Below are 17,766 nucleotides of genomic sequence, written 5' to 3'. Positions count from 1 at the left end.
TGGCATTCCCCCGGAGGAGCTGGAGGAAGTGTCTGGAGAGAGGGAAGTCTGGGCATCTTTGCTTAAACTGCTGCCCCCGCGACCCGGTCCCGGATAAGCAGAGGAAAATGGATGGATGGATGGACATATATATATATATATATACATATTTTTTACAGTCACACTGTGGGAATCGATGTCCTAGACAAAAATCTAGTCCCCAAAATCTAAACCATTACATTTTAAAGTGATGACTTAATTTAAGGTTAGGGTGAGGTTATAGTTATCTTAAGGTTGGAGTAATTCTTCAGGAAATAAATCTATTCAATGTAATCTCCCCTGGAAATTCATACAAGTGTGTGCGTGTGCGAATGTGCTGCTGTCCGTTTCATTTTATACAGATTTTTTTTTATTTTTTATGTAGCATTGTTATAAAAAGACATCCAGTGATCTTAGCAAATATCCAACAACACAACAGCTTATTGAGGTCATACCCATGATGTCCAAGTACTCCTCAGCCAGAACATTGGGCCCCCGGTCAATGGGTTTGCCTGAGCCGTTAAACACACGCCCTGAAAGAGGAAGTTTGTCTCCCTTAAGTCATGTAGAAATCAAGTTGCTTAATATCAAATACTTGATTTATCTTGAAGTTGAATGCAAAGATAATTACTGACACACCAATAAAATAACACTCATTAGATGACACTTCCAACCACATTTGAGCCATTCTGTTTTGTATCAGACTAAACAGATAAGAGTGGCTGAAACAAAAGCAGGCTTAATTTCTACTGCTGTTCAAATATATGTAACCTTGTGCTGTACTGATATAATCACACTGATTGAGACATTCAAGAACTTTCAGAAAAAAAATGTTCAGTGTTGTTTTTCAATTACCATTTACTCAGCAATTTCAAAAACATCAAGTAAAACCAGCACATTGAATGAAAATGCAGTATACTGTAACACTTAAAGCGGCCTTCAACACGCTTTAAAATTTTCATCTCTGTGTTGCAAATATAGATGGATGAAAGGGAAACTGTGCAGCTACAACCAAACCCTTAACTGTAGACTAACATAGGATGATTGTTACTTTTTTCTGTGGTGTTACATTTGGATTAAATATGCCAAGTGAAATCATATTCAACATACCTAGCATGTCCTCTGACACTGGGGTACGCAGGATATCACCAGTGAACTCACAGGCTGTTTTTTTGGCATCAATGCCTGATGTTCCCTCAAACACCTAAACAAACGCAGACACAAGCAATAAAAAAATAAAAATAAAAAAAATTAAGAAAATCAAAACATAAAACAGTCACTACTCAATACAGATTTTCTGTCTTGGTGAATTACAGGAATAGTTCACATTTTTTAAGTGTGGTTTCGCATGTAACAGGCTAACATTTGCTAATTAGCACTAAACACAAAGAACCCATGAGGGTGGTGGGAATGTTATTAGTTTTGCGGGTATTTGGTCAAAGTATTGGGCAAAACAAAATTTTGATTGACTTCATGAATTCTGAACTTTAACTTGAATTTTAATTTCAAAGTTCAGGAGGAGATTCACAAAAATAACATTTTACTAGAGTAATGTTATCATTTCTGGTCTGCCAAAGAATACAATAACTCAGCAACAATTAATCCAGAATTCTGCTGCATGATAGCTGGCTGAAACCAGAAGGAGAATACCTATTACATCCATCTTATAATCTTTACACAGGTTGCCTTTTAGCTTTTCCATTTCACTTCAAAATTGTTTTTTTAGTCTATACATGATGCACTACATGTTCTTGCACTTGACAATCTGAAAATTGTTCTAATCAACGAACCAGGAAGGCAACTCAGATTGCCTGGTTCTACTGGGATAGTTGTCCAAAAATGCAAACAGAAAACATTTGGTGATGTTGCTTTCAGCCTTTTGCACTGAGCAACTGAAACAGGGTATACATACATCTGTTGAGCCTGGTTTTATTGCAGTGTCTAATAATTTCGATTTCTTATCATATTTATGGTGTTTTGATAGTGGCTGCAGAACTGAGAACAGCTGTATTAACTAATTCCCTCTAATTTTCAATCATTAAGGGTGAAGTGAGAGTCAAAACAAACTCAAGCAGTATCCCCTCCTCTGCTCCTTGCCCCTCCTGCCCTGTCTCTGAAACTACATCATATGTGGTCACAACAGCCAGAGACAGTTGTAGTAGTCAGGTAGAGTAGCAGTAATAACTGGTTTCAGAACCAGTGTATACAGAATATAGAGCCTGTGGTTTTATGTGGCATTGCAGCAACATAATGTCAAATCAAGAGGTTTACATTTTAGCGACATACATGCATATGTCTAACACTGTTTGTTGGGGATGCATCTGTAGTAACACAAGTAAATTATACAGAGGAATGTTTTTCCCCAGTAATACGGACACAGTACTAGTGTTCCAGCCACTATCGCATTGCATTCAGTGTTATATACTTGACACACATAACCGTGAGTTTTATGTGAAACAAGAAAAATAGAAGAAAGCCACATCTGCATCAAATTTTAGTCCTTTGGATGCTTTTAGTGCTCTCCATCTCTGACATGCCAAAGTAATGTTAACCCTGGTTTTGCCTCGCTCTTTGTCACACTCTTTCTGTGCTAAAGAACGTGGCCTCTTGGGTCTAACAGGTCCACTCCCATCCTGGGTTGGACCTGCACAGGGAGCCTCCATTGTCTGTCTTTGAAATCAGCCACAGTGGTTTGAAAAACACATCTTATAACCTTGGATCAGTGGGGGCGTGGAAGAAGTGTGGTGTGGATTTTAACAACACTGGCTACAGAAGGCAAGAAATAAACAGGGCCTGAAGATAGCAGAGTGGTGTGGGGCTGTTTAGTACAGCAGGGGGACAACACTTCTAGTCAATTTTTTACTTGATTTATCTGAATTTGCATGTTTAATATCTTTAAATACAAATGTGTTGACATAGCCTGGCTTTGATTAGAATATTTTATATTCTATTTAGGTTATTCCTTTATTTTATTATATTTATGCTTTAAAATGTTTTGTAAAATATTTTGCCATCTTTTATCTGTTTTTATTTTATTGGTTTTAATTACTTTACATTTCATCTTTTTTGGTGTGCATTAGTCTCACTGTTTTCAAATTCTTTTTACTGTAAGCTTGTCCAAAAGCACTTTGAATCACATGACCTGTATGAAAGGTGGTTTACAAGTACAATTTAACTGATTGGTTAAGAAAATAGCTGGGCACTGTAGTTTTTATCCAATGTTACACAAGCAGGAGTAAATGTAAACTGTGTATTTATTGAGCACTATTTTCAGCTGCGGGTTAATACACACTTATTGTGTGAGTGTTTACAGGAGCGATTGGTGCGGTTCAGTCAGTTCCATGCCATTCATTTTAATTTGTATAGCCTCACACAAGAATAATCTCAAGGCACTTTATATAATAATGTTAAAACCTTACAGTATTATAGAGAAAAATCTGACAAACACCCCTTGAGCAAGCACTTGGCAGTCAGCAATCACAGAAATCTTTCTTACCTGGACAACAGCCTTGCTTCCAATCACCTCCAGGACCTGCCCACTCCTCTTGGTGCCATCTGGCAAGGTCAGGTGGACAATTTCTGCATATCTGGGGAACTAGTTTACAGGGATTCAACAGTTTCACTATAGCTGTCCAAAACTATAATTATACTATATTTAATACAAATATAGATTTACAGAGTAAATAAATAAATAATAAATCAAAAACAGCATGTAGACCAATTGATATACAGTACAGTTTATCAAAAAGAGAACTCAACAGCCTCACCTTCACTTTATCCAGGATCACCAAGGGTCCATTTACACCTGACACAGTAGAATAAGCTGAAAGAGAGGAAAGTTCCATTGTACATTAATTTCTTTATTTCAACAGACCACAGGACAGGAAAAAAATGCAGTCAATACCGACAACATTCCCATTTCCCTGTGTAGCTGAAAGCCACCAATCAACATGGAACAAGTAGCCTTCATTACAGCCAACATCGTTAATAATCACAAACTGACCTTTCATAGTGAGATTTAAACAGCTTTCAAGCACTTTCAGCCCCAAATGTCAAAGGCAAGCAAATGTCAGGAAAAAAATGCATGAAATTCACTTGGTCATGTATGATGAGTACAACTACAATGACACATGACTAGGCCCCGGGTTACTGGTTACAAATGTGCCCACCTATCAGCCCAATCTGCCTGACTGAAATCGCATTTTTGTTGGCTGCCGTCATGTCAGCGTGCCTGCTAGATTTTTGTGTTTTGCGTTTCCTCTTGAATCTGGCTCACAAATCCATACAGAATATAGACTGTATAAGGGCCAACCAACGCAACTCCGTGCCCTCCCAACGCCACCCGTGCAATGAGTCCTCAGCACTGTGCCTTTATTTAATCTTTATTTACCTGACAAATCTAAAAGAAAAGGTCTTCAGTGTTTTCACTGATCAACTTTACTGCATTTTGTAAATATAAGCAAATTGTGAATTTGATGCCTGCAACACACACACACAAAAAAAAAAAAATAAGTTGAGTCAGAGGCTAAACAAAACTGAAGGTTTTACAGAATATTCCAGTAACACCATTCTGAAAAATTCCAAGTTTTGCAGATTAATAATTAACAGGGGGGGTCTCAGTCGTTGGGATCAAGGATGGTCATGGCTCACCACTCTTTCATGAGAGAACTGTCAAACATCAAAAATAATATTTTCCTACTTAGGATTGTAAACAATTTAGGTCTTTCAACATCTACAATACATGGTATTGTGAAAAGATTCAGGGAATCCAAGGAAATCTCAGTGCATAAAGGCCAAAAACCACTGTTGAATGTGTGTGACCTTCGAGCCCTCAGGAGGCATTGCAGGAGAAACCTTCATACTAGCGTGATGAATATTGTCACATACTCCTCATGGGGTTTATCTGTCAGCCTTGTTTTCAGTCTGCTTGTGTGCAAGTGGGTGGAGTTGTCACTCATTTCTATCAATGTGCATCACCTGGCCTGGGTCTTCAGACAAGTATAAAAGACTGTTTGTCTTTGGCTCCCAGGGACTTGGCCTTCTCTACCCACCGTCATCTGTTTGGTTTGTTTATACACCATACAAACATTCTTTCACTCATTCATACAGTGCACTCACTGCTGACTTTTGCCTAGTTACACACCACACAATAATGTTTAGTTATTTTTGGTCATGTTTAAGTTAAAACAAATATTAGTTTGTAACCTTAGTATTGTGTGGGGCCTCCCTTTACCAGCTGTGAGCCATGTGGTTACAAATGGGGGCTCATGCAGGATCTGTGTAGCCAATTTCCCTTTTTTTTTTTTTTTTTTTTTTTAAGTGTTTTGTGCTGCATAGCAGGTTCACATAGCACTGTTGTTTAGGGGGATGGTACACACAGACTTTGGTCTCTTATTGAAAATGTATGGCACATCATAAAGAGGAGAATCAGGCAATGCCGACCATAGACTGCTGAACAGAGCTGAAGTCTTGTATCCAGCAAGAATGGGCCAATATTCCATTTACAAAATTGTAACAAGTATCAACAGTTCCCAAATGATTAAAATGTAATAAAAGGATGATGTAACAGTGGTAAACATGCCTCTGTTTTTGTGTTGCAGGCATCACATTCTAAATGTTTATTTAAAACACTGAAAATCTTTTGTACTTTTGTTAGTTAAAATTCAAGCAAATGAACAAATCACAGATTTTAGTTTTTATTGCCTTTTTATAAATGGGGTTTGCACTTGGACATGTTTCTTGGAGAGCTGTGCTCTTCTCAGTTCACAAAGAAAAGAGACCACGTGTTGCTCAGAGTTGAATGAGAATTGCTATTTATATTGACCAGGGGATGTCTGTCAATATGAAAAGTGACGAGGTGACCATGTAGAAGAGGTCAGGTTCTAAGGAAACCAAAAGTCTATCAGCCGGATATCAAAAGCAGTTGGTCTGTCAAAATCAACAGCTAGATAAATTCTAAAAGTAAACACAAGCTCAGAGGAAAACTAGAAAATGCCAACAACCTGGTAGACATGGGAGGACAAGTTTTATGGCTGTGTGGAAAATCATTCACATGGTGAAGAAGCGTTTATGACCAGTCCAGCAAGCTCTCCAGGAAGTAGGCTTCAAAAAGTATAGAGACATCTTACCTTTTTGTCATAGATTAAATTTTTACAAATCTCGTTTCACAATGACTGAGTCAATCATGCTCCCGGGAACAGCTTTAGAAATTATTTTATAACCTTTTCCTGATTTGTGCTACATAGAGTTCCTTGGACTTCATGTCCTGGTCTTTGTCCTGATATGCAGTGTGAATCGTAGGACCTTTATTTTTATATATTGTGTATGTGTGTGTGTGTGTGTGTGTGTGTGTGAACCCGAGTCATTCACCACAATCTGGCCCCTGAGACACAAACTGAGACAAAGGCTGTTTAGGATATATTTAATTTTATTTTGTAAAGGAACATATACATGGTTTTCTGTCTGCGCTCTCCTTGGTTTTTATCATCATACTTGAGCCAGATTTTTGATTTTCTCTTGCTTGGTCCCTGCCCCCCTCCCTCCACCAGCTCCTACTCTGCCCTCAGCGTGCGCGCGCACACGCACACACACACACACACACACACACACACACACACACACACTTTGTCTGTCTGGCTAATAGAGGGTGAAATGCAGGTGTATGTGGGAAATGCCTGCAGTACCGTAGGGCATTGACAGGTTATTTTGTTGGCCTCTGCCTAATTAGTGGCGTAGTGGATGCACCCCACTAGGCTTTAGTGCCTTATGTTTGTACCAGTCTGCTCTAATTTCTTGTGCCTTTGATATTGGACCCGAGACTGGCGGTTTGCACATAAAGAGGAACACCAGACCATGATAGAAAACCCAGTGGAAACAATGCTGCCACCTTCAGTCCCATGTCTTTGCATTCTACCAGCAAACTCTACAGATGTGTAGAGGGGCAGTGATGGGAAGGATCAACAGATTCCTTGCAGGATCAGTGTAAATTGGCTTAAATGTCAGCAGAGCGAGGGGTATATCATCATTCAGAGGACTGGCCAGGTTAGGGTGAGACCCCTTGCTTTTTTCTTTATCGCTATTGAGGATCCTCTGATGGTTAATCAATTATCACTTAGAACTAATTATTACAATTACTGCTCTTAAAGCACACTTTAATTACTGAGAATTTTGATATTTGTTCCATTCAACAACCACTACAACAGGTTAAACAACAATTTAGTATATTGCAACGATATGTATGACATTTGTTCGGGTTATGTTTCAAAACTAAAACTAGGCATTTAGTGTAAGGACATACAGTATTTATAGTCTGGTCTTACTTTGCACAACATTTTGTAAATTTATACAATATACTGTCAAAACGGTATTCAGAGCATTTGCTGTGGCTCCTAATTGGGATCAGGTGCATCCAATTTGCTTTAATTATCCTTGACATGTGTACAACTTGATTAAAGTCTACCTGTGGCAAATTGACTGGGCATAGTTTAGAAAGGTCCGCACCTGTGTGCATGTGTGCGTGTGCACACACACACACACACACGTCTCTGTTTGTTGGGCCACTTTGCAAAAATGATTAGATCTAGCTATTTGACAGCCTGGCCAAAACAGACTCTAATCTGGTCATGTTATCCATAAAATGTTTTCCCAAAAAATGTACTATATTACAATATAGTTTAAGATTGCAAAATAAAATTACATATAAACAACAGAAGATTTAATCTGTTAAACTCACTCCTACTATGATGAAATAACAGATGATGGGACAATGTCACTGGATGGTACAAATGCAGATTGCTCTTAACCACGGAGCCAGACAGGGGGACTTGAAGTCAGCAGGAGAGCACATTTACCTTACAGTAAGCAAAATGTTCTTGTCCCACACAAAATACAAAGCAACTACAGTATGCCATTCCTCACTGAAGGTCAGACAATGGCTTCAAAACAGCTACATTCATTAGGGATTTTTTTTTAAGGTCAGTGATTGACATCAGTACACTTTAACCTCAGATAGCTCCCCACAGCCAAACACACACTATACATTAAAAAAAAAATGCTTTTATTAAAATTCCATCAAACTTTCACAGCATTATTTTTTGTGGCTGACCCTTTTCCCCTTACAAATGGCATGTTGGCCATGTTTAAAAGGACTTAATAGCTACACTTAACCTACAAATTGCCCACAGGTCTCAATAGAGAGACATACGGCTATTTACAGAAGGCTGATAATAATGAAGATGCAGGGACACTCGAGCAACATAATTATGATTATCTTAGAAATCCATAAGCCTACTACCATTTTGTTCCAGCAATGGGAGGAGGTATATATAATTTGAAGACATTTTTTTAAGAGACTTTGCCTTCCCTCATTCACCATGAGCATCAAGCTACGTTTGCCAACCATGACATCACAACAGAGACATACAAACAAATCTAAAACAAATCATGAACAGGACATAAGGAATGAAACAAATAAGATGAAAGGAAATGGAACTATTACCTATTGACCTTTTAATAACAGATTTACAGCAGGCTTACTTTAAATAAAATGCTACAACTTGTGGGTGCAATGAACAAAGCATCTATAGGATTCTACCTTGAAAATATTGGACATTAGTGCAGAAAGGCAGCTCACTGAAACCTGACATTTACCATTTATAAATTGTCCTAGATATTTCTATAGACTTCATGGACAAAAGTAGTGTGAACACCTGAATATTACATTCATGTGTGGTTGAACACTCAACAACCACTGCCAAACTGTTAACTCAAATTTGGAAGCATAATTCTGTCAAAAATGCCACTGTCTATTCTACATAAATTCACTCATATCATGTACTATTTAATTCAACTGTAGTATCTACATTTGGCCATTTACCTGAAGAAATTAGGAAAAAGGAATGGAATGGAAATGTAAAATGCAGCATATGGTACATCATCCTTTACCAATTCCAAATAGTGTTTTGTGTGTGTGTGTGTGTGTGTGTGTGTGTGTGTGTGTGTGTGTGTGTGTGTGTGTGTGTTTTTAAAGTTGATTCTTAAAACACATTTATCAGCCATTTGGTGTCTGAGGTCTGAAACGTGCATCACTTTTGAATAGATTCAGTGGGATTAAAGGCCTAATCCTGGCCCTATAGCGTAGCCTGTCATTAAAGAGAGGAAGAAAAAAAAAAAAAGACACTTCAGGGTACCCCCTTATGTATAACTGTGATGACAAAAAAAAGTGGTTTGCTCTCTCATTTCATAAGATAACGATTACTCAATGGGCTATACCTTCATGAGGTGTGAAGTAGCAACATTTTCGATTAGGCTTGGAAAACTTTCTCCACCCCTCTTGCTACTTCAGCTCAAGTGCAGTGGTCCTCTGGTTTGGCATGCAACGGCAGTGTGGGTCACCCTGCAGTCTGTTCAGCTGCCAGAGCCCTTTGTGTACAAAGATGTTAATTGGTCCTAATCCGCCACTAGAAGCTGTTTTGGTAGCCTGACCTCACACCCTGAAGGACAGCATGGTGTGAAATACTAAAGAGCCCATTCAAGTGTCAGAGAAAAGAGGCACAGAGCATTCCAACACAATTCAATTTCCAAGCTGAAAGAGAAGGGAGCGCAATGGGAGGAGAGGGGTCGGAGCTGGGATGGCAATGGGGGCGCATCATCATTCTGACAATAAGTGAACGCTACAAAAGGAGTAGCTGCTGTGATGTGCAGCCTCACAATCATGTCTTAGCCTCTACTTCAAGGGATTCCCACAGCCCCGCTGGACATGGGAACGCTAATTGCCTCAGTCCTAAAACCTGCCCTCACCCCCCACCTCACCTCACATACACACACACAGCCAAAAACATGCAACAGTGAGTCAATAAACCAACATGATAAAATTACTTCTAATCCTCAGACTCACTCTACAGCCCTTGTTTCTGTGTTGTCACTGCAACATTTCCATTAGACTGGTCAAAGTGTACTAATATCAAGCTATACTGGCCAAAAATAAAAACACAGTCACCCAAAGGACAGCAAACAAATCAGTGTAGCAATGCTGCTGTTTGGGATGGTTTGTGTTCCCCACTCTCCACACCTCCAGTGGCTGATTTAAACACAAACAGCAATAGTAAAGACAGCAACAGTTGTACGTAAAATAAATAAATTAATAACAAGGGCAGCTAAGATGATGTGAAGATGTATAAGCTCTGTCATTAAAGAATAGGTTTGGTCTACCATAATATAAAATACTGCATGTATATTGAGTGTTACTGATAGTGGTAATCACTTCCCCTCACACTTCTCTGCTTCTACAGTGTAAAAGATAGAGGACAAAACCATAGTAGGGCTGTCACTTTTACCAAAAGTAAAGTAAATTTAAACTAAATCTAACATGTCAGCTTCCATGGTAAGTGACTGTCTTTCCCTTCCACGCAGTCTATAGATTTGACCATGTGGTGTCATCAAATTGTCTTGAAATCATCTCTAGTGTTAAAGTACTCAGGGGTTAGTCTTGGGAAGACTGATGAAATGAGTACAAAGTATAGTGAGAATCCACAGTCTGCCACAACTATCCTAAAGGTAATGGGTATCTACACATGCATGTTGCTACTTTGTGATGTGATGTAATTGTTGCTTTTAATGTTTTAATCTAATATGCTCTCTGTTTTATCCATCTATGCATTTTAATGTTTTATCTATTTGTGTGTATTGTGGTAAGCACTTTGAATTTGTATATGAACATGTGCCAACATAGCTGGCGAGTCCTTATATTTGTTGTCACTATAGAGTAAGGCAACTGCCATTTAAGGTCTAGAGCCCAAAACACATCCGAATGCCACTTTTCAAATGCTTTGGTTTCGCTATTATCTAATTAGCATGGGCTTGTTCACTAGTGCCCTCCTACATTTTTACATATTAGCTTAGTTTACTGATAGGTCAGTGGGGCATGGAATAGGCCATGCTGACTGAATTTTAAGAGCACTCCGTCCTGGGCCAGAAGGAAAAGTACTTTAAACGGGGTGTTACATTACAGTTAGAATAGAGTTTTTCCATGTTTGAACAAAAGTGCAAATTTTCTAATCAAATGCGCTCTAGTCCACACTCCTTGTTCTGCACAAACATGGACTCAAAATGAAAGTTCAGCAGAAGCTAATATGAGGCCTCACCGAGCAGAGATAAATAAATGAAATTGATTTCTCTCTTAGAATAGTGCTTCCTTGCTGAGTCTGTTGATCTTCAGCTGAGGCTGACGAAGTACTGAATGATGACTGCCTCATTTTTACAGTATAGGATCTAGGATCAGGCAAGAAGGATAGTTACCAACAACTCTGTCAATTTATATATGGCAAATCTCACCCTTTCTATTAAGATTCATATAACCTAAAAAGGCTCAAAAAACCAAGCTACCAGCAATTCAAGAAAAAAACTGGCACAAATGTTCCACATAGTCTGACTGGACCAGTTACAACTTCACAAGTAAAAAACACAAAGGACAGTATTACTCCATCACCTGACTGGAGCAACATGCTACATGCCAGCATGCGAGTTCTGCATGGGTATTCTCGGAATTACAGGACGCCAATGAGGGACACCATAGAAATGTGACCAATACTAGACTGCATGCAGTGATAAAAACACCTAGTCTTGCCTGCATTCCTAACAACTGAGGCACTGTGCATGGTTTAATGTCCAACTACTGCTCAACAAGACCGCTGAGCAAAGTCCCTCTGGGGTCCTCAACAACCCCAGTCATTCAGTAAAACTGTTTATTTCATTAACGGCACATTTGTCTGGAAATATGAACCACTAGAGCACAACATCAAATGCAATCTTAAGGGTAGGCCCTGACAGTATTCTGGGATAGCAGAAATAGTTGGTTTCTGGCTTCTAACAAGGCAAACGTGGTACGATTAAGGTGCTATAGAAAGCAGCAAGTTAAATCCATAGCACCCAATGTTATCACTTTCCTTTTTTAACTCAGTGCTTCTGATGGTGACTCATAATCATTGAAGGTTTTCCCAATTTAAACAGCATACACTAAATCATCATGAATACATCCTCTTCTTCATTATGATGGCCCACTCAGTCTCAGGCAGTGTTTGTGTCAGCAAAACCTTTTAAATCTGTACACTACACAACATCAAAACTTCAGCACATTAATACCTACAGCACATTTTGTGGACTGATGAAAACTAACAATGTATTTTAGCAATATTTCACTATTGATCCAAAAGCTTTGAATCTGTGAATATCTTTTTCCTTTTTTACCAAATTCGGCCACTATAAACATAACGTTGTCAGCACACAAACCGACAACTATCGCTTCCTGTGTCTGAGAGCAAATATGACATTTGCACAGAATGTGAGCCTTAGATCGCCCCCTCCCATTCCAGTCAGGCACATCCGAATGATCCAATATGACTTCACTCCAAAGATAATGGCCACAGGTTTGCACAAATGAGGAAAAAAAAAAATCCATGATGAAGAACAACCAGCAATAAAGGTTTTCCATGTGTATTGCTATATCAGTACACAAAAAGACTAAACCACTTAGAGCTGCTTCCCAGCACCGGGCTCACTGCACATTGCCAACCGTGACCTGTGCTATTTTAGTGACTTGACAGATAGTGTCATAAGGTATGGGGGAAGTTAAGCAATGGAATGGGGAATTTCTTGTATTTGAAAATACACACACATACTGTACTTCCACTATGACGGCCAAACGCTCACTAAATGAGCCCGCAATTCTTAAAATGAAGAATTTCTGGAAAGGAACGATGAGCAGTCAGGGAAACGAGTGTGCCATTCACGTGGATGGTTTATGTTCATGCACCAGACAGAAATGGTGTCAAATCCTTAGCCTACATTTTAATGTTCTTTCATGAAAAGAATGACAAACACCCACAGAAGAGGGTTTTTTTCCCCTCCTGACAAGCTAGCTGCTTAAGCCTAATTAGAATGTGGATTATAGAACTGTTACAAAAATAACATTGATTTTATAGAAATTACTTTCATAGTGACAGATGAGACATTTGTTTATCGTGACTACATTATTACCATTAATTAAATCTTTACAAAGAGTAATAGTGCCTTGCTCCGTGTCTTTTCATAGCACTAAATGACAGAATGCACTGTTAAAACAAAGACAAGCCATTCCGTGGGCTAATAGCTTTTGTCACATTTGACATGAGAGAGACAAAGGCCTCTTAAAAGAAAAGATTTGGTCTGATGAGAAATCTCATTATTTGTTTATTTTCCTGCTCTGTCTCGCAGTGGCTTTTCAATAGCTGCCGCTCTTGGAGCTACAGTATGTCGAGTCAGTAAGGTGGTGAAAAACTGTGATCTTATAGATGCGTGGCAACTGGCTATACTGAACAGTGAAAGATTTCCTACACTTCACCCCGTCATTACTGTTTACATTAACCCTTAACAGGGGTGTGGCAGATTCTTTCGAACACACTGTGTACTAACACAACTAATACCGAGTCTGAGGATGCATTCTGTTCCTACTAAATCAAGATAGGATTTAATTTGGCCATGACTATGACACTGTTTATAACACCCACCAAATCCTCAAATTTCTTCCTGCTCAATGTTGTTGGTCTTTAAAGGTGCATTACACATACCTTATACATGGAGATCACTGAAAATAATTAGTGAAGTATTTGTTAAAAGAGAGAGAGAGAGAGAAACAGAGTAGCAGACTGGTGATGGTATTAGTGCTTGAAATGTGTAATGTACTCAAATTAAGATGGTAGTTTCCATTTATTTCAATCCAACTGTGCTCCCTCTCGTGATGTAAAAACTGCTAAAGCAGGTTAGTATGACCTCTTTGGGATCTGCAGTGGAAATGGGGAACTCTCCAGTCAGCTAGCTAGCTAACGGCTCACTAACGCTTATTCACCTGCTGCCAGGTCCCAGGTCTCAAGGCATAACGTTACAGAAACGTTCACTGTACCAGAGTTCAAACATGATAATTCCCCGGACAGTTTGAATGCTGGCAGCAAGAAGTGACCAAGATCATGAATTTATCTTAGCCCACAGTATATGTCAGTCATTTTTGTCATTAAATGAGTAGAAAAAAAACTCAGCTGCCACAAGGTCTGTGTACATCTAAAACGGTGGTTTTACTGGATGTTGTTACTGTTACCAAACAGTTTTCATTAAACATCAAGCTGCACCTCACTGATACAGTATGTTGTAATGTTGTACTGATGGCACATATGCATGGATTATACACATATACATGTTCTTTTTTTACCATTTGACATACCTGTTTGTACCAGGTCATGATTCCCAGTACCTGTTGGCCATGCAGCCTTTCAAATGTCAGCAGTGAAGAACCACAAACACAGAGTTAACCAGTGGGCAGCACCAAGGCCATGAGGCTGCAGTCATTGAATCTTTCAGTTATGGTCTTTTCACATTGCATTTATAAAATACCAGAATTTACAGTATACTTCATTGACTTGAACTGAAGTTTACTCTTTTGTTGCCAACAAAGAAAATTATGTCAACATGGTCAGCTACTGTGCTGTGAACAGTTCAGACTGTATATTAAAAAAAACAAACATTCTTTCTATATGAAGCCATACTTATCACTTATTGTCAGTGTGGTTAAATAATAAAGTTGCTAATCAAATCAGGTTTCTTTCAGTCCATCGCTCAACATTTATTTATACAGTATAGCACTTAAATATAACTGTTGACTGATGTGCTTTACGCAAAATAACAAAGAAGCATAAAATATATAGTACAGATAACAAAAAATAAAACATGAAAAACACAAAAAGAATCTGAAGGTGCCAGGACTCTACTAGGAGCTAAATACTCGAGTACACAGGTAAGTCTAACTTGCACTGAAAAAGTCTCATTATGACTTTTAGAATCATTAGAATGAATTCTGCAGGTGCTCCATTTGGCTTACATTGTCATTAATTTACTGCATCTAAATGCCATGGTGATATACAGAACTTGAAAGCTTTGGGCTACTTTCTGCTGGCTAAGTATGGCTACTATGGATAGGTATTCCTATTTCAGAGAGATGGATGAGCCCTGTAACAAAAACCAGGGCAAACAAAGTGCTGACTATATTGTTGTTTTGTCTTTTGTCATAAAAATGCAGATCTATGATAACACTTAGCATTATTGGTTTGCCTCCGTTTCAGCTACAGTACAACACAGTATACTATAGGTATCAAAGTCAACAGCAACAAACTGTCTAATTACAGATTTCCACCCCCCACAAGGCACAGCCATGCTGATGGCACGATGTAGCATTCAGTCTAATTTCTCATTTACTCCTCTTTGCATCAAATAACAGGTTATTCTCAAAATGTTACTGAATGTCTTCGTTTCCCTCATGTTGGAAGAGCCCAACATGTTTTATATGCTTTATTATATGCTTTGTTTTATATACAAATAGCTATATAACAGTATACGTGACAAATACTCAAACCAACAAATACATTTTAAGAAAAACATTCAACAAACTGTTGTATTATTACAGAGTAATGTACACAGGTCACGGTATCAGTTTTCATCTTTCCTTTTCAGGGTTTTATCTTTAACCTTGTACAGAAAGGTATAGTTTCATATGTCAACATAAAGCATTATGTAAGAGTGTTGTAGGTGGCTGTGCAGGGGAAGAGACAGCTAACTGACTGGAGAGCTCCCCATTTCTACCATGTGTCTCAAACGAGGTCATAACAATCACTAAAATGAATGTTATTTAAAATATACCTAGCTCATATCTATTAAATCTAACTTAAGTATCATCTGTCAAAGCATGTCTATCAGGCTTCAGGAGTCAAGACTAAAGTCTAACTTTGAATGCATGCGCAGTGGAATCACTGTAGCTTCTGCTCAGTGCATTTTGCCTACGACACTGTGAGAGTCAGGTCGCTGTCGTAAACCTGTGTTCATACTGGGGAACAAACTTAAGTTTTCACTTGGTATTTGTAATTTCTTGACAACTTTTTAAAGCGTATTCTCACAGACAAAATACACACTACATATTTTATATATGATTTGACATACAAGAGTTTATGAAAAACTATGTGTACAGCTTATTAATTTAACCAGAGACAACCACAGACTAATATGCCTGCATAATATTGCCAGCTGCCTTACCTCACACATTTCCATCATTTATGAGAGACTGACTGACAGTTTGACCTGTGACGACGTCTCACTGCGTTAGAGTTGTTGGAACTGGTTCATAAAGGATCTTCGGCCAACAGCCTAAACAGCGGCCTACAGCCTGTCACAAACCCGACAACGATCACTTTCATTTTGTACTATCATCAATTTAAGTCAGGTGGGTAACGTTAGTTAGCGACAGCTGGTATGACCCTGCTGGTTGTCATTTTGATCAGAAACAGGAACGAGTAGCAGCTTCTGCTGTTCCCTGAACAATTTCCACAGGCAGCTTTGCCAACAGGATTGTAGGGCATCAGTCTACTGGCACTATTGTGTGGCAGTGTTGTTTACTTCTTGAATGTCCAAATACTAAAATTGAAAACTGATTACCTTAATATCGAACGAATATCTGAACAGTCAGATGTTCAGGTCCACCCCTAGTTGCTAAACTCATGAATAAGCTGCTATAACCTCTAGAGTCCTGAGCTTTGGAAACCCAAGCTGTGCGGTCCTCATATGAGGACGCAGGGACTCTAGAGGATAATTCACAGATGCACCATGCGTGCTATCTGTAGTTCATAGTGGTTAGCAATCTACAGTATCTGAAAGACAAAGAGCAGTACTAACTTTGACAAAAATGCACATTAGATTTAGTCAAATTCTAGTCTTTTGATTTTTGTTAGTTTTAGTCAAAACCTAAATACATTTTAGTCTGTGTATCATGACGCTTGTGGAAGACTTATATTTACAGTGGGCCTCTGCTTGAGTGGTGAGGTCAATGAGAGCAGCCGCAGCTAATGGGTAGAGCGGGTCGACTGCTCATTGCAGGGTTAGCTGTTTGATTCCCGACCTCCCCAGTCCACATAACAAAGTGTCCTTGGGCAAGAAACTGAACCTCAAGCTGCTCCCAGTGGCCAGGGCAGCGCGTTGCATGGCAGCTCCACCACCATCAGTGTGTGACAGTGTGTGTGAGAGAGAGAGAGAGAGACTGTGTGTGTGTGAGAATCTGTAAGCCGCTACGCAAGTGCAGTCCATTTACCGTTACTCGTCGGAAACATTAAAACGGTGAGATCTCTGCAGCGAACATTTAGAGATGATTTATGGTCCACTGGCCATATTAATCCTGGAACTGACTGAAAGGAACATTGTTACATTTACATCCACTGTATTTCATGTTAAATCATCCTAGCATTTCATATGGCGTGCTGCTACATTTTCACAGTGTATCCCAGTGGTTTTTGTGCATAATTCTCTGGACTGTAGATAATTATTCTTAAAACTTGTTTCTCCCAAGAAACAGAGACAGGACATTACTCAGTGTAAGATGGCAGAGAAACACATCAAGAGGCTAACTGAACTCCTGACTAAGAGAGATTTTGGCCAGTGGAGGAGACCGTTTTACTGTTCAGCACCTACAGTTTGTGATTCCACAGATGTGGCAGGTCGTTAAATTCAGGTCATTCGTCTGCTTTTCACATTATCATTTACTTTTTATTCTCTGGTGAAAAATGTAAAACATTGTCATAGTTCTCATTATCTAATGTTACTTTTTATTTAGTTTTGCTTTGGTCCTGAAAAATAGATCGTCAACAAATATTTTCTATCATAATTTTCATTAATGCAATTAACACT

General features: G+C 38.8%; 1 protein-coding gene across 1 annotated transcript in view; it reads right to left on the bottom strand.

Moving 5' to 3' along the window:
* The window catches only part of atp6v1ba (ATPase, H+ transporting, lysosomal, V1 subunit B, member a), a 51,442-nt gene that overhangs the window by 29,293 nt on the left and 4,383 nt on the right, over positions 1-17,766 (bottom strand). Inside the window, 4 exon segments of the mRNA XM_020607554.1 lie at positions 474-551; positions 1,129-1,222; positions 3,515-3,613; positions 3,786-3,841. Of these exon segments, the coding sequence (XP_020463210.1) occupies positions 474-551; positions 1,129-1,222; positions 3,515-3,613; positions 3,786-3,841 (327 nt within the window).

Source organism: Monopterus albus, unplaced genomic scaffold, assembly GCF_001952655.1.
Source record: "Monopterus albus unplaced genomic scaffold, M_albus_1.0 scaffold87.1, whole genome shotgun sequence".
Lineage (NCBI taxonomy): Eukaryota > Metazoa > Chordata > Actinopteri > Synbranchiformes > Synbranchidae > Monopterus > Monopterus albus.
The sequence above is the reverse complement of the archived record's forward strand: the minus strand, read 5'-3'. Positions and strand labels throughout refer to the sequence as shown.